Source organism: Silurus meridionalis, chromosome 21 (assembly GCF_014805685.1).
Source record: "Silurus meridionalis isolate SWU-2019-XX chromosome 21, ASM1480568v1, whole genome shotgun sequence".
Lineage (NCBI taxonomy): Eukaryota > Metazoa > Chordata > Actinopteri > Siluriformes > Siluridae > Silurus > Silurus meridionalis.
This window is the reverse complement of record NC_060904.1, coordinates 18,354,276-18,376,250: the sequence shown is the minus strand read 5'-3', so window position 1 is coordinate 18,376,250 and position 21,975 is coordinate 18,354,276. Positions and strand designations below refer to the sequence as shown.

General features: G+C 40.2%; 2 protein-coding genes across 4 annotated transcripts; one reads left to right on the top strand and one right to left on the bottom strand.

Moving 5' to 3' along the window:
• Positions 1-2,841: 2,841 nt before the first annotated feature.
• scn1ba (sodium channel, voltage-gated, type I, beta a) lies at positions 2,842-15,903 on the bottom strand. 2 transcript variants are annotated; one of them, XM_046877329.1, is made up of 6 exons: positions 14,430-15,903; positions 6,189-6,355; positions 5,186-5,423; positions 4,653-4,794; positions 3,891-3,984; positions 2,842-3,118 (listed from the first exon to the last, which is right to left on the bottom strand). In XM_046877329.1, the coding sequence occupies exons 1-5, from the start codon at positions 14,485-14,487 to the stop codon at positions 3,918-3,920; spliced, it is 672 nt and encodes a 223-aa protein (XP_046733285.1). In that variant the 5' UTR covers positions 14,488-15,903; the 3' UTR covers positions 2,842-3,118; positions 3,891-3,917. The 2 variants fall into 2 exon arrangements, with proteins under 2 accessions (XP_046733285.1, XP_046733284.1); XM_046877328.1 differs by lacking the exon at positions 14,430-15,903 and having other exon boundaries at positions 6,189-7,576.
• A 1,133-nt stretch (positions 15,904-17,036) lies between these two features.
• Positions 17,037-21,610, top strand: psmc4 (proteasome 26S subunit, ATPase 4). Of its 2 annotated transcripts, none has more exons than XM_046877323.1 (11): positions 17,037-17,104; positions 18,102-18,200; positions 18,493-18,679; positions 18,892-19,038; positions 19,146-19,255; positions 19,388-19,481; positions 19,659-19,826; positions 19,901-19,977; positions 20,153-20,321; positions 21,005-21,060; positions 21,229-21,610. In XM_046877323.1, the coding sequence occupies exons 1-11, from the start codon at positions 17,069-17,071 to the stop codon at positions 21,340-21,342; spliced, it is 1,257 nt and encodes a 418-aa protein (XP_046733279.1). In that variant the 5' UTR covers positions 17,037-17,068; the 3' UTR covers positions 21,343-21,610. The 2 variants fall into 2 exon arrangements, with proteins under 2 accessions (XP_046733279.1, XP_046733280.1); XM_046877324.1 differs by lacking the exon at positions 17,037-17,104 and adding an exon at positions 17,349-17,378.
• Positions 21,611-21,975: the final 365 nt, after the last annotated feature.

Genomic DNA, 21,975 nt, shown 5'->3' with positions numbered 1-21,975 from the left:
TTTATATTTCGGTGAGGTTTGAAAGTCGGGGTCAGAGTGCAGGATGCAGAACCCCTGGTGTATAAAGGGTTGAGGGCCTTGTTTAGAAGCTCACAACCTTCTGATTAGTCACCCAGAGCCTTCAACACCGAGGACATGTCCACACTGATAGATTTTTTTTTTTTTAAAATGAATATTTTTCTGTCCCGAAAGTGTGGATAGTTTTTAGACTAAAACGCCGTTTTCTAATGTATGTGGACAAACGGCGCACCTTTGCAAACGACATCACCACCAGAGGGCGTGTCTAGAGAGCGGAGCGCTGCTCAGGTCGTATATTAAAAAATAAATTAAATAAATAGATATATAAAAAAAATCGACCTATAAAATATAAATAAACCGAAATAAAATATAAAATAATAAAAATGATCTAAATAAAATTACTACAAAGACACTTTAGTTAATAGACTTTATTCTTTAATTATTTGGCAAGCAACATTTTATTAATTATTTATTTATGAAGTGCATACATTAGATTGGTGTGTGTGTGTGTGTGTGTGTGTGTGTGTGTGTGGGCACAAAATCAGCTATCATTTAATTATAGGAGAACATCAACAATCATGCTAACGTTGCTAATAAAGACTGTCGGGAGGAAAGGGGTTAGCTCAGCGCCTCAGTCGTGCGTTAACAGTGTTAGCGTAGTGAGTGAGGAAAATCGCTTGTAGCCTGAGACACGTGTGTGAGGACACAATTATTCACTTTGTTCATTTTATTCCCAGCATCATGTGATCATGCAGAATTAAAAAAGACTGTGTTCGGTCCATCTGTAGCGCTTCAGAGAGTCAGCGATCTCATGCTAACTCACCACATGCTAACTCAGAACAGAAATCCAAGATTCCAGAGCAGCTGTTAGCAGGATTCCAGGGTTCAGGATGAAACACTGAACTCGGAAAGCAGAGAAGGAAAGACGGTGTTTCTACTAAGAATTTAGCGTAGCGGCAGGCAGACAACTGGAAGTAGATCGAAAGGAAATTTCTGTGGTGTGTTCCGATGTTTCTTCAGTTCCCCACTGAAAACCTCGTAAGCGTGATACACGACATCTCGTTAGCACCAAATGGGTTCAGGGATGTTCCAAAAAAATTATGATTCTCAGAAGGAAGCAGCAGAGATCAGTGTCTGGTGAGCGAGCATACGTAGGGAGGACGGTTAGCTCGCTTCGCTAATCTTATTTGAGAATTAATCCTGATTAGCGTACTGTTCAGTTAGCTTTAGTTAGCCATATGTATATATAACATTAAAATGTCTGACACTCCCACTAGCGACTACAGGAGCATGTACTGCTAGCATGAACGTGTTTGTGAAGAAGATCTGTTAGCATAATTACGCCTCCTTACAAAAAACACTGACAGGGTTTAATTAACTCATGAACTCCTTAATAGCACATGATCTGTGTGTGTGTGTGTGTGTGTGTGTGTGTGTGTGTGTGCGGGTGGGGGATACTGACACTAAACAACGTCATCATCATCATTTCCTGTTTTTTTCTCATTTTTTTCCTTTATTGTAAAGTTTCATGCAGAAAAAAATTCATGTAGAATATTACAGATGAATAAGTTCTGCCCCCTGGTCTCATGCAGCTCTGTGTCCACCACTGCTAGCATTATTAGCTGACCTTTTTTCAACTCTCTCTCTTACACACACACACACACACACACACACACACACACACACATAGAGACACACATTTTGAAAAGGTCAAGGTCAAGCTAACACAACTAGCAATTAATAAAGGCAAACTGTGAACGTTTATGCTAACTTGGTAACTGGCAGTGCTAGCTGTGATTTATTTTAGTTTTACTAAAACCATTACACACAAGTTCAGATTTATTAGCATAATGTTATTAGCGTTAGAGTTGCCTTAGCTGTTGTGTCTCGCTAACAGGGCAGTTTTATGCAAATCTGCTAATCAAGAAATCTTTCCATTAATGCTAATTGGCAGTGTTAGCTTCTCATGAGTTAGCCATGATTAGCCTCTAGGAACGTATTACAGGTTTCCTGTTAGGAGAAGTAAAAGGCTGAGTCAGCTGCGTTAGCATCACGTGGTTAGCATTAGCATTTCCCATCCTCTTCTCTTTGTGATTGTTTTGGTTTTATGTTATTTTGAATATAAATGTGATTATAAATGGAATCATTCTACAGTCGAATATGTGATAAATACTGCCATTTATACTCATTTATCAACCGGTCGCAGCATTAGCATTAGCATTAGCATTAGTGTTGGAGAGAGATGAGAGCTGTAGCGCTTGGGATTATTTACGTTTACATTTCACATGCTAACAAAAAATACTTTTATACACTTGCATATAATGTTCATATGTGGAAAGAGAAAGATAGAGAGAGAGGGAGAAATGGAGAGAGAGAGAAGGAGAGAGAGATGGAGCGAGAGAGGGAGAGAGAGGGGGAAAGAGATATAGAGATAGAGTGAGAGAGATAGAGATAGAGGAGAGAGAAGAGGGGAGAGATAGAGATAGAGAGAGAGAGAGGAGAGAGAGAGAGGAGAGAGAGAGAGGAGAGAGAGGAGAGAGGAAGAGGAGAGAGAGATAAAGGGAGAGAGAGATAGAGAGGGAGAGATAGAGGAGAGAGGAGAGGAAGAGGAGAGAGAGAGAGGAGAGAGAGAGATAGAGAGAGGGAGATAGAGGAGAGAGGAGAGAGGAAGAGGAGAGAGAGATAAAGGGAGAGAGAGAGGAGAGATAGAGAGAGAGAGGAGAGATAGAGGAGAGAGAGGAGAGAGAGGAGAGAGAGATGAACAGCGTTTGATGAACAGCATTTGTGTGTATGTGTGTGTTGTGTGTGTGTATATGTGTGAATGTGTCTTTGTGTGAATGTGTGTGTGTATGTGTGTGTTTGTGTGTGAATGTGTGTATGTGTGTGTTTGTGTGTATGTGTCTGTATGTGTATATGTGTGAATGTGTATGTGTGCGTGTGTGTTAATCAGAGCGTGTTGGAGCTCTCAGTCTGCAGCAGCTTGGTGCACTTCACTCAGGGTCTCAGGTGTGTGTGTGTGTGTGTGTGTGTGTGTGTGTGTGTGTCCAAGGACCAGGTGAATCTGGTGAAGGTCATCTCAAAGGTCAGAGAAGTGGTGGACCTGAGAATAACAGGTCAGATGTGAGAGATAAACAGTTCACAATAGTTCATAATACACACAAAATACACAAACACGCAATACACACACACACACACACACACACACAGTACATACTGTACACACAAAATACACATACAACACATAATACACACACTTTTCACACAGTACACACAACATACACATACAACACACACAATACACACAGTACACACAGAATACACATACAACACACAAATACAATACACATAGTACTGTACAATACACACAGAATACACACAGTACACAAACAATACACATACAACACATGAACACTACACACTGTACACACAGAAGACACATACACACACACACTACACACTGAAGACACATACAACACACACACTGAAGACACATACAACACACACACTACACACTGTACACACAGAAGACACATACACACACACACAGTACACAGAATACACATACAACACACACATAAATACAATACACACAGTACACAAACAATACACATACAACACATAATACACACAAAACACACAGAAAACACTTACAAGACACACAAAATACACATTTCACAAACAATATACACACACAACATACACATTACACTCATAATACACAAACACAACACACAGTACACAGAGAACACACATAGAACCAATACAATAAACACAAACAATACACAATGTACACACTATACAAACGCAACAAAAACACGATACACACACACAATGCACATACACACACACAATAACTATATGCTGGTATGTACCTTTGTGTATGTGTGTGTATGTGTGTGTTACTCAGCCACAGCTACATCAGTGCAGTTGTCTTTACTTTCAGATGTGATTGCTAAATATTCAGCCCTAAGGAGAGAAAAATCACAACACAGAGTTTATTACACACACCATGCTGGAAATACACACTATACACTACACAATTTACACACTATACACTATATAATACACACTTTACACTACACACTTTACACTATATACTACACACTTTACACACTATACACTACACACTTTACAATACACACTTTACACACTATACACTATACACTACACACTTTACAATACACACTTTACACACTATACACTATATACTACACACTTTACACGACACACTTTACACACTTTACACACTATATACTACACACTTTACACTACACACTTGTTGTAAATGCATCATTGTCTGTATATTCTCATATATTCCCAAGATTGTGGCATCATAACAAATATATTTTGCAATTAAAATCGCAATGTATTAATTTCACAATTGTCTTTTTTTAGAGAGATTTGCAGTTTCATACATTTTCCTTTTACTATCAGGTGGAATATTATACATTTACATGAACTTCAGCTTTAAGTTGAATAGAATTTTAATAAAATAATTATAATATAAAAAAATGTAATGTCTATTTTTGTAACAACATTATTTTGTGATTCAACAATAATTAGCAGAATGCCATTTAAAAAGTGTGTGTGTGTGTGTGTGTGTGTGTGTGTGTGTGTGTGTGTGTGTTCCTCACGCGCTCTCTCTAAGAGCTTCCTCTCCTGCGGCGGCGATTTTTCTGTAACAGTAAACCATCTCCACCAGTAACCACAGCTGCAGGCCGATGATTGACACGTACATCATCACCTCTGACAGGATGGAGGCCATGCCACGGGTTTCTGCACACACACACACACACACACACACACACACACACACACACACACTAGATGTTCTATATTGTTTCATTATTAGCGGTGTTATTTCCAGTAGCCACGCCTGTGTGGGTGGAGTCCAACCTAAGAAACCACAGGTGCATTTATCGGGAAAGGGGGCGGGGCTTAGCAGCTATGTTCCAGGGTGGGTGGGGCTATGTTGAATAACAGGTTCCTTTATTGTAAAAATTAATTTAAAAAAATTAATTACAAAAATAAATGACAGTAATAAAGGGTGGGGGCGGGGCTTAGTAGATCTTTTCCCGGGTGGCTAGATCTATAGGAAATAGCACCTTAGACACACGAGAGCATGTAGGTTCTAGTCAGTGCTCCTCACATGATGCTTTATTCTCACCTTTGGCCACGACGTTGATGGTGATGAACTTGGTGGCGTTGGTGTGAAACTCGTAGTAAGTGAAGGAGAGCGTTCGGTCGAAGTAGCAGCGGTACGTCCCCGTGTCATTGTAGGTGACGTTGAGGATGTTCAGAGATCCGTCCTGCAGGTCGAAGGTGTTTTTACTGCCCATCCACTCGACTCGGCCCATGAAGCGCACATCTGTCACCAGACCTGCCATGTCAGCATAACTGTAGATCTGAGAGGAGAGTTTATACCTTTATTACGGCTACACCGCACCACTGTTTGGCCAGAATCGATGCTAGAGGAATAAAACATGTAGAGAAATAATTAATAATATGAGGTTCTATCAGAAAGTTTGGAGATTCGCTCTGTTCACAAGAAAGAACTTTATTTATCTACGTTTCCACACGGTCACCTTTAATATAGTCTCCTACACAGTAACACAGAAACACAGAGCTCCCAGTGTTCTTCTGGAACGTGTCCTGAAGTCTTTTTTTGAAGCGTGTCGAGCATCTTCTGTTATTCATGCTGGATCTCCACAACGATGTGAAATCGGCGAGCTGAATCTTCATCTTCGGGAAAGTCCAAAGAAGACAAATCTGGCGAGTAAGTGGGTGTGGAAGTGAGATCGTGTGGATGGTTGTCCGATGATCATCATGCACGAGTTACTGAACGGTTTTGACATTTTTGGGAGTTGAGCTCGTCAAAGTTCTTCCTGATCTCTCGTCATCTTCCAGTCTCCTTTTTTCTGCTCTTGAAGCACGTGTGCCGCTCAAAACACCTCGAACGACGCCGTATGTCAAACGTACGTCACGTTAAACGTCTCTGTGGCAGATTTGATGAAATCACAGTCGTGGGAACGCACGTGGGTTACACTATTAGTCTCCAACATTTTGATACCACCTCGTATAACACCAGGACAGTAACAGGAAATACGATTTATCACATTTTTAAATCATTAATTCAATAATGAATAATATTAGATTTTCTCTTTACTCACGTGGGTAAAGTCGCTCTCTCCCTTCGCCATAAACCACCAGTCCACCGTAGCCGAAGCTTCCACCTCACCTCGCATCTTACAGGAAATGCAACCCAGCTTGAATTCTTTTCCCACCACGGCTTCGGTGTCCGAGTCGACCTCCACACACGCTGAGCTGCTAAGCTGAGCTACAAACACACACACGATTACACACCGACTTACACACACATACGCATTAGATCTCTCACTCAGACCTCGAGTCAAGCCGACTGGACTTGTGCGTTTCGACATTAGCATTCATTAACACATTCATATTCATAAGTGTATTATAAACTATTGGCTAATCAGTAACTCCCAGTCCAGTCCACTTGATTTCCTGTCCATAATTAAATCAAAACGTGATAACTATCTCCGCGTGTTTTTCCCATCTATTACTTTCTCTGGTTCATTCTGGGGTGCAGGCATTACTCTATGCTCAGCCTTGTATATTCAGGGTTAGATGGTTTCTCGTGCGTGCTCCTGTCACTGGGAGTAGTGCATGCTGGGATTGTTTTTTGTTTGTTTTTCGATTCAAGGCAGAGCGAACTTTATTTCCTCTCACGTCCTCTAACTATAATCAGATCCAAATCAGCAGATTTCAGGAGCCAGGAGCCAGACTGCGCAGAGACACACACTGACCTCCGTCCTTACAGTCTCACATCACTTCATCATCACTTCATTTATTCTACTGCTTCATCTCAGACGTCACTCCTTCAGTTTTTAAAAACACGCTGCACATAATGCATTCAGCCGAGCTTCATTATGCAAAAATGGTTTCACTACCTACAGATATGACTCACGTTATCTTTTACCCGCTAGGCTAGGCTGGATAGGTTAGCTTTATCTTTTACTAGCTAGATTATGTTTCACTCACTTGATTAGCATTTGATTGCTAGATTAGCCTTCATTTACTAATTGATCCTTCACTCGCTGACTATAAATGTATCTTTCGCTTATTGTAATGGAAACGTGTTGAGGGTGGAGCTTATACAAGAGTTAGCCACGATTAGCTCTGTCCACTTTACAGTTATGTAGACTGTGTAGTGCAGATTACTAACGTTATCATTATCCAGGGTTAGCGGTAAGAACCTGTTCTAGATGATAACTGATGGAGTCTTCTGCTCTTCTGAGTTATAGGTATGGTGTAAATGGAATGTTGGATGAGCTCTTGGACTGTAAGGCTCCTCTGCGAGAGTCTGGACCCCGGCGAGATTTTCCACTTTACTCCCTGGCGGATTTTGAGGGGAAATAAATTGTCAGCAATAAGCGATTGCTAGCGCGCATTAGTCCGCAGAGCTTTTTTCTACAGTACAGATTTACTGTCATATATAGATGCAGGTGTCTATATATGTGATGGAGGTTGCATATGTGGGCCGGGAGGAACACACCTGCATCTTCGAGTGTTCTACCTTCAACCTCTGACCTCTGGAAGGGCGTTTGGTTGTTTCTTTGAGAAACAGATCACACATGGCACACAACATCAGCATCAGCACCATCATCAGTGCTATTACAGTGACTAGCAATTAGCGACTAACGATGAACTCTTGTGAAACGATCAGCGCTGATTTTCACCTAGTTTAAGTGTGTATTGTATATTGAAGTGTGTAGCTGTTACGAGGAGGGGCCCTCGATGGTGGAGAGCAGGAAGAAAAAGAGTGAGAGAGAAGAAAAGAAAAAACAAGGGCAGAAACACAAGCACAGGCAGCCACGTTAATATAACAAGAAGGAGAAAAGGAAAAGGGAGAAGTGAGAGAGTTAGCAAAGAGTTTACCCAATTTACTAATTGTGGAGAAAAATACACATACTTTCCATAGCATATACATACACAGACAATAATTAGACAAACGTAGAAAACAAGGGACACTCATAGCTAGTAATTAGCATCATGCTAAATTCCGTTCAAAAGCAATTTAAACCGTGTGTCATTAAATAGCTAGGTCATTTATGATACTGTAGATATACTTGTTTTCTCAAACGGTTCTCAATCTGACAACAATGTCAGCCATTTTTATTCACAACACTGATCTCAGACATGTGAAGGTGACCTGATACTGTTTCTAGGCAGTTAGAAAGCAAACCTGTCACTGTGACTGCGGCTTGATAGCATACAGACGTGTCAGAAATATATCACAAAAGTACTTGGACAATACTTTGTTTAAACAAAAGTCATTTTTAGTTAGCATGTAGCTTTATAAAGTGATAAAAATAAGTGGAAATGTCAGGAACATCAACGTGTATTTCATCTGATTAAATAAAATAAACATTTACAAAATAAAACAAATTAAAAAAATAATGAAATCACACTCTTAAGTTAGCAAAAGTATAGCTCAACTGTGAACACCAAACAGTGTTTAAAATGTTCTACCAGCACCATGTAGAAATAGACTTGAAAAGAAAAATGTTACAAATCATTGTTACAATGTTACATTGTAAAAATGTTACAATTACAGAGAGGGTGTGTCACTGGAGGGGGCGTGGCCTTTAGATGTCTCTAACTCTAACCTTTGGTTGTCTACAGGTTCAGCAGTTGAACTCCACACCGTTCTTCAGCAGCTGATCAGAGATCTTGTGGTTTGTCCCAGAAATACAGATGAGTGAGGAAGATGATTAAATTAATGCGGGCTGTCACTTTATCAGGATGATTGAATAATCACTCATTTTATAAGTAGGTCCAGATGTTCTCCTGGTTTTCCAGGCCATGTCCTTATTCAAAAGGCTAATAATATCTGTCCAGTCCAGATGTATAAAACTCATTATATTACCTGGCAAGCGCTCACACACATTTTAGTGAATATTTAGGTGTACTGAATGCTAAGATTGTTCCTTGCTACGAGAAAATGTAAAACTAATGTTAGCTAACCTGTACAGCATCACGCTATGCAGTTAGCAAAACATTGATGAACAAACAGGAGGCCTCATTATGAAAGAATTGCCACCAGAGTCAGTCTTATGTGGGGTTTGATTGTTAGCATGATTCAAGAATATGGAGCTTCTTAGAATTAGGCCAACAAATGCTAGCTTAACATGAAATCCTCTGTTTTAATGTAGTTTAACATTAGCTAATTTGCTTGGTTAGTGAATGCTAATACTTACAGCCAGAAAAACATCCATACTCACTAACACAGCTAAAATCCTGCTTCTGCTTCTGAAGGCTTTATGTTGACCATAATCCTGTTTATTATTGCCTCATTTCCTAAAATTGCCCAAAACAGACAACATCTGTTCATGACCTTTATCTGTTCTGAAAAATATCTTAGCAATCAGAACATCGTCTGTTCACTGCTAGCTAGCTAAAGTTAAGATGAAAAATGTTATGTAGTTATGATCCTATCATATATATCATATTAATTGTTATTTCTAGCTAGCATGAGTTAACCTGACAGGATTTCTTGACAGGATATTTTAGTTATATTAGTATGATTATTAACTGCTTATATATTTATTATAATTATCGATATTCACTGTGAAGGCTAGCTGAGCAGTTATTTTTATACTATTTTCACAAGCTGACAGAAACTCTGACAAGATAATAATGATGATAGACGTATTTATTTATACGATGTACAGGCACCATGTGCAGTGCATTGTGGGTAATATAAGAGTATGAATATTAAAATGACCAAAGTAAAATGTTTTAGCATTATGCTAATCAGGAAAAGCAAAAAGATTGCATAGACAGAGGGTATATAACATGATCAATATATTTGTTTGATAAATGTGATAAATATAAAGTGTGTGTGAGTGTGTGTGTGTGTGTGTGTGTATGTGTGTGTGTGTGTGTGTGTGTGTGTTACAGACTGATAAGGAAGGAGGTCATGTTGCCTACAACAGCAATGACTCTTTAATATTTTATCAGTGAGAGAAAAAGAGACTTCATATGTCCTTGTCTGCCCTTGGACTGATTTAACAGGCACACACACACACACACACACACACACACACACACACACACACAAGCGTTTGGCAGATGGAGCACAGTGTGGATGAACCTGCGTCACTGCAGGCTGAAAACAGAGCAGTGATGGAAAGTCACAACCGCTTCTCTTTCTTTTTCCTTTCATCTCTCCATTGTGAATTGTAATATGCAAATGAAGGCTATTCAATTGTACAATTTAATGAAATAAGAGAAGCTCCTTCATTCATTCGTTTATTCATTCATAAAATAATCATCATCCTCGTTATTAAAACCCTTCTGTCTTTAACACTTTGTTTTCTGAGAAACCTGCCCTGAGTTTTAGCCACGCCCCCTCACCACCTGCTCCTAATAATTAGTCTCCCTAGATCTCGTTAGTTTAAATTAACATCTCGAGTCCCATCACACACTGCTCTCTATTCACACACACTCATTCACAACATTACACACACCACCAGAAGGACGTTTCAGGACTCCAGAGCCATTTCTCTTAGGAACCCTTGGAAATTAGAGCCTCTTACATGCTCACGTGAAAGGGACAATAGATCAGTTAATCAAAGTAGTAACGAAGATGTTCAGGATTATATTCATATATGTACAGTTTCTGTGAAAAGTGTGGAGTTTTATATGGATTCTGAGAGATACATGCATTTTCCTTTTAATTCTATATAACAAATTAGGTCATGTTTGGTATATGTAGGTATGTCCAGATGTTCCACTTTATTTTATTAATACATGTAGGTATGTCCAGATGTTCCACTTTATTTTATTTGTGGAAAATCCTCCCTAACAGCTTTACATTCTCAGCATCTGGACACTTTGTTTATCTCTTTTAAGATACAGTGAATAAAAGTATATTTTAAACTTTTTGTCTCAAATGCGTCATGTATGATACAGTAAAATATAAAGTACAGTATAAATGTGAATAAAGTATATTTGTGTGTTTCTGTGTTGTGTGTGTGTGATTTCAGTGTCAGTAAAAGACAGATGTGTGTGTACGGTGCATGTGATGAACTGAAGCCTGAATCACTCGGAGAATTCTTTATTCCCATAGAATTCTCTCTCTAACAGGAATAATGTCCATATAGAGCTTTATGTGCATGAAAGGCTTTTACTGATTTCGCCTTTAGCCTCGCGCGTGTGTGTGTGTGTGTGTGAGTGAGTGTGAAAGTGTGTGTAAGTGATGTGATGTTTTATTATCCACCAGTGAAATCCTGAGCTCTCCCTCTCTCTCTCTCTCCCTCTCTCTCTCTCTCTCTCTCTCTCTCTCTCTCTCTCCTCTCTCTCTCTCTCTCTCTCTCTCTCTCTCTCTCTCTCTCTCTCTGTGTTCAGGTTTAAATGCTTTAATAGTATATATTGACTGAAGCACTAATGGACGAGGTTTTATCCGGCTGTAAAGAAAAGAGCTGACACGCTAAAAGTCTGACAGCAGATTCTCTTTCACTACTCGCTGTGGGTTACAGAGTGATGTTGTAGTGTTGATATTAGCACGCTAACAGGAAGATATCAGAGTCTCATGTTAGCTTTCTTTCCCTACATTTAGCTCTGAATCGAATACTTGGATTGTGATATATACTTGTTATATTTATAAAAATCTGACGAATTTCATACAAGTGTTTATTTCAATCCTGTTATTAGCGTCTAGCTTACTTAGCAAAGGGCTACCCTGTTAGCTGCTAAACCCTGGTCTAATGTGGTTCCAAATATCCATCTCCCGGTTGCGTCTTATCAAATAAAAAAATGTATTGTTTAATGTAAAATGTGATAAAATTATAGCATCTAGCATGTTTTTAATCATTTGCTAGCAATTCACATTTCATTTCCCTCAGATTTCATGGTCTCTGGCTAGTTTTCCTCGTTCCTGTCCTCGAGAGAATATTCTTACATCTCTCCAGTCACCTACATAATTTTATTGTGTTGATTTTTGTGTTAATATGATTAGTCTTTATGTTTGAGGTGAAAAGTCACAAAGACAGGATGGAGTGTGGATCACGTTCTGAAAACTCCACAATGCTAATAGATGCTCTGATCTTCAGCACAATAACAAAATCAACAATGACTATAGAAGCAGACACACAAAACCCTGACGGCAGGTGTGTGTGCGTGTGCATAATTATATATTATATAAATATAATTTACAAAAGGATGATTCAGGACCATTAAAGAAAATAAAATGTTTCTAAGCCGCAGAAAAATCCGGAACAAAAAGATCCACTACAGCTCTGTTTCTCTATTATTCCTCCTTCGAGAAACATGAACCATCCAACCATCCGAGAAGAACAGAGCGATTTAATCACACACACTTTTACTTAATATACTGTATATATATTTATATGGATGGATGGATGAATGGATGAATATTTGGTGGATGAAATAAACTGTACATCTACATGGGCATTTCTCAAAAATCTCTCTCTCACAGTGAAACATCTGAACACGCTCACTAAACACTACTCCGTTTTCTCTTTCAGCCCCACAGTACAGCCTCCAAACACATTTCTGTCCAAATTATCCGCTTTTATTCATCCACAAACTTTGGAATTCTGGGAATTTTTGGGTTCCTTTTCAGAGAAAATGAGGAATTTTTCCTCCTGGTACGTACAGAACAACAAAACACAACACAATCATTAGTATTGTGGAAATTAAGGTTTTTAGTTCTATGAGGAAAAAAACTGGATTACTACAGTAAGATAACACACACTTCTGAATGGTGTGTGTGTGTGTGTGTGTGTGTGTGTGTGTGTGTGTGTGTGTGTGTGTGTGTGTGTGTGTGTGTTGAAAGTCTCGTTGTTGCAGTAAAACCCTCAGTGTGACAGAGAGCTTCTGTAAGACACTTACTGTAAAACACAACAATGCGGTTATTGTGCGAATCTGACCGAGCGGAAAACTCGCCATTCATCTCTCTCCAGAACAGGAGGAGCATTCTAATGTTAATGGAGGGGTTAATGATGGACAGAATGAATTTCTCTCTCTCCCTCTCCCTCCCTCCCTCTTGCTATGAAACACAACTGCAGCAGCTTATTTTTACCAGACAACATACAAAGGTGTGGCACTTTACATATACTATATATAAACACACACACACACACACACACACACACACACACACACACACACACATCAAAAACTGCACATCAAGAGTAGGAAACTGATCAGAACAGACAACAAGAGATCAAGTAAAGAAGTGTGACAAGGACACTATAATTAAATTATTGATTAAAAATCAGTCGTTTATTTCTTAATAGTGAAACACACAGACTGTGGGACAGTCAGGCAGACAAACAAACAGTGGGACAGTCAGACTATGAGACAGACACTAGGACAGACACACAGACAGACAGTGAGACATACATACAGAGAGTAAGACACACAGACAAACAGACAGACAGTCAGACAGACAGTGGGACAGACAGACAGTGAGACATACTGACAGAAAGTGGGACAGACAGACAGACTATGAGACATACAGACAGACTGACAGACAGTGGGACAGACAGACAATTAAACATGCGGACAGACAGTGGGACAGACAGACAATTAAACATGCGGACAGACAGTGGAACAGACAGGCAGACAGACAGACAGACAGACAGACAGACAATGAGACATACATGCAGACAATAAGACAGACAGTGGGACAGACAGACAATGAGACATGCAGACAGACAGTTTCTCTAAAGAAATACACCCACAAACGACAACCATACGCATAAGACTAGACGCAACACGAGCTAATTATTCTCTACTGGTTTAGACATGGAGTTAGAAAGGACACGGGTTCTTCAGTGTGGGAAAGTTCAGTGTAGAGAGCTCCAAAAAGAACCTTATTACTTCTACAAATAACCTTTCAAAACCTTAATGAACGTGTCAAGAGACGCGTTTTCCAAAACATTCAGACTCTTTACATTGTAAACTCCTGGCAGGTTCGAGACAACAAAATAATACAGGGTTCTTCATGGGTTCCTCAGATATGTCGTGTTAGAGCCCATCATTCATGTGCAATTAAAGACTCTTAGTATCTCAACACATGTTGTGCTTGAAATGTCCTCTCTGTAACAAAAACACTTGAGTTCTGCCACACGTGTCCACAGGAACCAGGAAGGATTCCAAAGCTTTTAACGTTCACATACACGATTACAGTTAGTGGGTGTGGTCTCTTAGTGACCTCCTTAGATCTCAATTACATTGTAGACACTGATTGAGGACGCCAATATAAAGCGTGTATGAATTTTGTGCCTTTTCCTGCATACTCGACTGATTACTGATTACTAATGAGTGATTATTGGTGTATGATGCACGTGATCACTCACCCTGTAGGACACACAGCAGCAGCATCTGGAGCCACAACAGCTGGACCACAGCCATCATCTTCACTCAGAAGAGGGACACACAAATACACACACACACACACAAACACACGCGCACACACAATGGTGTTGTAGATCCAAGGGTCTGTGTGTGAGTCGAATCCCCTACGCAGGAAGTTCAGTACTGCAGCATTCACTTTTTCTCCACGTGGTCCTGAAGTGCTCACGATCCTTCACACTCAGTGATGCTGCTTTCACGTTCACGTTCCACCGCAATGTAGAGTGTGGAAGTGTTGACTAGCGCTCGGTAAAACAGCGTTCCGTTCAGTCCACGTGTGGATCCAGAATTTCTGTGCAGATTTTTTTGTGTCTCTTTTATTTTGTTAGCTGTTTGTTGCTGTTGTTGTTGTTGTTGTTGTTGTTGTTGTTGTACGTCTTTTACAACCTCGCTATTTTTTAATGAAAGAGAAATTAATCTTTACACCTGACAGTTTTCCTTAATTGTAATGGAAGACAAACTTTTTGGAGGTTTGTGAAGTTCAGTAGAAAGAGCAAGTGTGTGATGAGAGCACTGCATGGAAGACGAGCGATTGGGAAATGACGAGCAAATGACCTGAGTATAGGATGAAGATGGAGTTGATGAAGATGACGATGAGGTTGCACAGTGACTGAAAATGGAAGAGTGGATCGAATGACTTGTGTTTTTTTTATGTGTCTTTGGTTTCACTGATACATTCCGGTGAAGTGCTGACTGTCCTTATTATTCTATTAGAAGTATTATTGCTCTATGAGAATGCACAATGAGAAGATGAGACCTACATGAATTCACTTTTCACCTGACACAAATCTGCATGCACTAGTGTGTGGAAATGTGTGGATCTGTTCTTAAATTTTTAATGAGAATATGTTCAGATCTTCTTCTTCTTCTTCTTCTTCTTTAGTGGTCCACCTCTGCAGCTTCAGTCATCCTCAATGCCAGATGGTCATATGGTGCACCATGGATGATTCACACAAAAAAATATGTTTCACCTTCAATCAGTAATCATTCATTAAGTCGAAAGAGATCTACAGCACACATCACTGGTGCATGGAGTTTAGTAGAGTGAAGGCTACATCTCAATCATTCAACAAAATTGCATGGATTTTTTTCTGCACAAAACTGAATGAATATAAAATGCATTGTGTTCTTCTGTTCTTCAGAGCTTCAAAGCTTCATGCTTCATCCTACCTGGAACACTGTGCATGTGGATTCTTCTCCTCTCCGTATTGCAGCTCCTCTTTATCTCCTCAAAATATCCGCTCATTCATTCATGCAGGAGATGCAATTATTATTATTATTATTATTATTATTATTATTATTCGGCTTTTTCTCCAATTCGCTTATTTCTTCCTCGAATGAGGCCAGTGTGCGCATTTCCAAAACTCCGGACGGAGGAGGGATGGCATGATGCGAGTGAAGGAAGGATACAGCACTGACGGAAAAAAAGAGAGAGCGCGAGAGAGAGAGAGAGAGAGAGAGAGAGAGAGAGGTGGGGGTGGGGGGAGTGATGCATTGCAGCAGTAGGCTGGAAAGCACATGAGCAAATGTATAAGATCATAAATAAATAAATAAATAAATAAAGAGGGGGCGCTGCTCCATCCTGCTGTCTGTCTGTCTGTCTGTCTGTCTTACAGTCTATAGTTCAGATCAGCAGCACAATATACCAAAAATCTGGCATAGAACCACATTCCAAATTAGCTACTGGGTGTGAAGAATGGCGTCTACTACTACCACTAATAATAATAATAATAATAATAATAATAATAATAATAAAAGTGTGGCTTATTTACACGACAAAAACCTCATTATAATGTAATACAGGTATTGACCAGCAGGCGGCGACACGCTCACATTCTCTTTACTCGGCAACGGTTTGCTTTGCACATGCGCGTTAGTGCTACAACGCACGCCCTTGACAGATCTACAGCAATTGTAACTGTTTGGATGAAATAAATATATTTTTTCCCCCGTTTTTTGTTAGACATAAACAAGAAAAACATGTGAAATGTATTTGAGAATTAAGTAACATTATCAAATTAGCATTCATTTAGCAATACAATTACAAAATCATTACAATTATAATTGTTCATAGGTGTAATTCATAGAATATCCTAGATTATCCTCTGCATATCCATATAATATCTGTATATACACTGTGTATTGTTATTGTACTATTTTTTCATATTGAAAACTTATATATACCATATTTCTGTACATATATTGTGTAATTTATTAATGTAAAAAAACCTGTGTATTTATTTATATTTTCTTATTTTTATTTCTTCATTTTAATCTTTACTTTGATATTTTATTGTCAGCAACTGCAACCAAACAATTTCCGTATGGGATAAATAAAGAATTCTGATTTTATTAATAGAATATGATATTATTAAGTACTATTCATTATGAGTGCTATGGAGACGCAGCGACTCCTAACGGGCCTAATTAATAATAATTATAAATTGGTATATTAATTGTTATTATTATTGTCATTATTATTATTATTATTATTATTATTATTATTATTATTATTAACTTTGACTCTTGTTAGCGCGACCCTGCGCGTGACGTCACTCGACGTCAGATCCTCCGTAAATCCAAGATGGAGGACGGTGGAGTGTTGGTGGAGAGAGTGCAGGTAAAACCTCATCCTCATTATTGGCCCTTTTTACCCGTGTCTCCGGGGTAATACGTGTCTGGTTTGCCCCTGGTGGACTCTGGTGGACGTGTCCTGGTCCGATGTGGGACTGTGAGACGGATAAAACCCCCAAGCGCGGTTCTGGTTCATTCAAAGCCCCGGGAATGCTCCGTCATGCTGTGTACTGTAGCGTAGCTTAGCCGTGTAGCCGTGTAGCCGAGTCCCGTAAGCGCTGTGTTGTGTCTCGTCTCAGGGGGAGATGAACACCACCAAGGTCGGGGTTTATTCTGTAATATTTCTTCTTTTGTTCGGTTTTGGACACCTTTAATACTTCAGTGAAATCGTTTTTATTTCAGCTACGGGATCAGTGTGCTTTGTGTTTGGATGTCGAGCTCTTAAAGAAGCTAATGTGTAGGGCGCGTGTGTAGGGAGCGAGTGTCTGTTTGGGATTCAGCCATGTTTTAGCTGGATTTGTATAATTGCTATCAAATAGTGTTGTAGTACACCTGTGTGCACCTGTCTGATAGAGAACACTCTATGGATCAGTCTCAGTCTCAGTGTGATGGAGCTGGAAGAATTTTCCTTCCTGCCGTTTTATTCCTTTTATACAACATCATCCTTCACGTCTTTCTTCTGCTATTTCATAAAAGATCAGCAGCATCGTGATGTTCCTGAGAAACCACACGGTGTTACAGCTTCACCTCTGATACTGGAGACTCCTTACATCAGTGTTCAACATCTTCACCCTCGGTTCCTTCAAAAGTCTAAACTTCACAAGTGAAATTTTATGTTTTAAAAAGTTTTAAGTTTGACTGTTAAACCTGCAGAAACCCGGAGTGAAACACCTCATATAATCATTCATCAGTGAAGCATTCGCTTATTACGTCCCTGTCAATCACCTGTTACCATAGAAACACTCATCATGTATAATCATGTGATTTACAGCTTATTAATAACGTGTGTGTGTGTGTGTGTGTGTGTGTGTGTGTGTGTGTAGGACGATGTTCCAGCCATGTTGAGCTCACGACCTCAGACCAGTTTGTCCTTTTTGGCCCCAGAGCCCGAGGATCTGGAAGATCTGTACAGCAGATATAAGGTTTGTTTATTATTGTAAATGATCGTATTATTCTCATGAATGATGCGTTTACAGTTTGGGGGGAATAAATGAATATAAATTAATGATTTTTATTCATATTTACGTTAAACGACTTCCTGTTTTAGCTGATTTGTTGTTTTATTCTTCATCTCTTCAGTTTTTCTTCCACGTATTGTTTTATTGTTGTATGTAATCAAGTCACAAACTCCCGTATCAGTTTTTCGGTCTTTACCCTGACACTCGTTTGATTTAGTGTGGAGATTCCTGACGTTTTTTGATGATGTCTCTGTAGAAGCTGCAGCAGGAGCTGGAGTTTTTGGAGGTGCAGGAGGAATACATTAAAGATGAGCAGAAGAACCTGAAGAAGGAGTTCCTTCATGCTCAGGAAGAGGTGAAGAGGATCCAAAGCATCCCGCTGGTTATTGGACAGTTCCTGGAGGCCGTGGATCAGAACACAGCAATCGTGGGCTCCACAACAGGTACGAGCTTCAGGACACCTCCATGCCATCTGGGTTTCCAAGTCGTATCTGAGTACCTGTGCTGTAATTAGTTCATATTAGTGCTCAGGTGTGGGTGGGCGGAGCTTAGGGGCCTTATCCCTTGCCTACCTTAGATTATATTGTGCGCAGTGGTTGTTAATTTTGTGTGTGTGTGTGTGTGTGTGTGTGTGTGTGTGTGTGTGTGTGTGCAGGTTCAAATTATTATGTGCGGATCCTGAGCACTATCGATCGAGAGCTTCTGAAGCCCAATGCCTCAGTGGCTCTTCACAAACACAGCAACGCTCTGGTGGACGTTCTGCCCCCGGAGGCCGACAGCAGCATCATGATGCTCACCTCAGGTATAAAAAAAAACCTGCCCCTTCAACCCCCCTTACACCTTTCTGTAGCAGAAATTCTTCCCTTTTATTTGAGAAGTTAAATCATGTGTGTGTGTTTGATGTGACAGATCAGAAACCAGACGTGATGTACGCTGATATCGGAGGGATGGACATTCAGAAGCAGGAGGTGCGGGAGGCTGTGGAACTGCCCCTCACACACTTCGAGCTTTATAAGCAGGTGAGGAATTTGGGGGAAATACAGTGTTTTACCCCCTGATCTTCAAATCATCTGGATGAGAAACTTTTATGTTGAGCTGTGTGTGTGTGTGTGTGTGTGTGTGTGTGTGTGTGTGTGTGTTTGTTTCTTCAGATCGGCATCGACCCTCCAAGAGGAGTTCTGATGTATGGACCACCTGGCTGTGGAAAAACCATGCTGGCTAAAGCTGTGGCTCATCACACCACAGGTACATTAATCACACAGAGGTAACTGGAGAAGACTGTGAGGGACAGACAGACCGGTGGTGTAGGTGCTAGACAGACAGACAGACAGACAGACAGACCGGTGGTGTAGGTGCTCGGCTAGACAGACAGACAGGTGGAAGTGGACAGGTGTTTATCTTTGTTCTTGTGTTTTTTGTTAGCGGCGTTTATTCGTGTCGTGGGCTCTGAGTTTGTTCAGAAGTACCTGGGTGAAGGACCGCGTATGGTCAGAGACGTGTTCCGATTGGCCAAAGAGAACGCTCCTGCCATCATCTTCATCGACGAGATCGACGCCATCGCCACCAAACGCTTCGATGCCCAGACTGGAGGTACCACCTTTATCTTCTCATCTCCTCATTTACTCACTAAGAACCATCATAACCCTCTCTCCCTCTTTCTCCAGCTGACAGAGAGGTGCAAAGGATCCTACTGGAGCTCCTGAACCAGATGGACGGATTTGACCAGAACGTCAACGTGAAGGTGAGTTTGGACTTCAGTATGTATTCTGATTGGCTCATTCCTGTTACAGTTCAACCAATAGTTTTCAGGCATTGATCAGATATACCCTTCACACTGTGTGTGTGTGTGTGTGTGTGTGTGTGTGTGTGTGTGTGTGTGTGTGTGTGTGTGTGTGTGTGTGTGTGTGTGTGTGTAGGTGATCATGGCCACTAACAGGGCCGACACTCTGGATCCGGCTCTGCTGCGTCCGGGTCGTCTGGACCGTAAGATCGAGTTTCCTCTTCCAGACCGCAGACAGAAACGTCTCATCTTCACCACCATCACCAGCAAGATGAACCTGTCTGAGGAGGTGGACCTGGAGGACTGTATCCTCATCACACCTGATTTATAACGCCTGCCTAACACACACACACACACACACACACACACACACACACACAAAGTTGACCTTTTCTCAGGAGTTTCTCACGTGAACCTCGGAGAACTTGGTGAGATGTCGAGGAGATTGATCGCTTCCTGACATCTGTTTTTTTAATCAGTTTTAATTTCTTCCTCCTTTTCTTTCATTCCTCTTTCATTTCCTTCTTTATTTCTCCTTCTTCCCTCCTTTACTTTCTGTTCCTCCACAGTTCTTTTTCCCCTCTGTTCATTTAAGGAGCAGATTCCCTGCTTTCTTCTTTTCCTCCCTCTCTCCTCCCTTCCTCTCTTCAATTTTCTTTTTTCTTTATTGTATGAGATCCATCATTATCAACACTTCTTTCATTCTTTCTTTTTAACTCTGTGCTTCCTGTCCTCCTTCTGTCCTTCTCTTTTTTTTTTCTGTCCCATAGATCTTGATTGCTATTAAACACTTTCCTTTTCTTCTTTCCTTCTGTCTCGAGTTTCCTCCTCAGTTTTTCTTTTTCTTAATAGAATTAAACTGATGAACGCATCCGGCGCTCCGACGTCTTTGTGGAAATTATGGGTTTATGGGTTAAATCTACTGTGTGCGCACACGCGTGTGTGTGTGTGTGTGTGTGTTCGTGTTCTCCTTAACCAGTGTGTTTAGATGTTGCCCGTCCCGACAAGGTCTCTGGAGCTGATATTAACTCCATCTGCCAGGAGGTAAGAGACGCCTTCACACACCTTGCTTTTACAGTCTCACGTGTGTGTGTGTGTGTGTGTGTGTGTGTGTGTAAGTGTGTAAGTGTGAGAGAGACGTGTGTATATGCTTCATACAACTGCACCACTACAGCTGTGTGTGTGTGTGTGTGTGTGTGTGTGTGTTGTCAGGCTGGAATGCTCGCTGTGCGTGAAAACCGTTACATCGTCCTGGCCAAAGATTTTGAGAAAGCCTACAAGACGGTCATCAAGAAGGATGAGCAGGAGCACGAGTTCTACAAGTAGAGACGCAGAATCAGCACGTCTGCATTAACTGTTTCTCTCCTTTATTATTATTATTAGTCTTTATTTGTATACACACACACACACACACGTACATGTACATGGTGCATCATTATCACTTTGATGTTTGATGTCTGACACACTCATGGACTGTGACTTCACTGGATTCACACACACACACACACACACACACACAGGCAACTTCAGACCATTTTACAGATTATTTCACACTGCAAAAAAGAACCAATAAAATGTTTTCCAAAAAAAACTATCTTTTCTGATGATTTCTCATCTGCTCTCTGCACCAACACCATTTTTACATTGTATTTATTTATTTTATTTGGTCATTTTCTCTCGTATAAATCAACTCCACTGACAAACTTTTATAAATATCCTGTTTTAATATCCAACTGGACTTTTAGCACATTATATAATATTATTTCTTTTATATTTATATACGTTCGGTCTGTGAAAATTAACGAGTTCCGCCATGTTGCGCAAATCCGGCAATTAAAACCGTCCGTGTGGAAACAGCAAAAGTTCTGTTTGGTGTCCTGATGATTTGCATCATTTAAAACACCGTAATTACTTTAGAACATTTACAAGAATATTCAGTCTTCATGCTCTATATTGAGT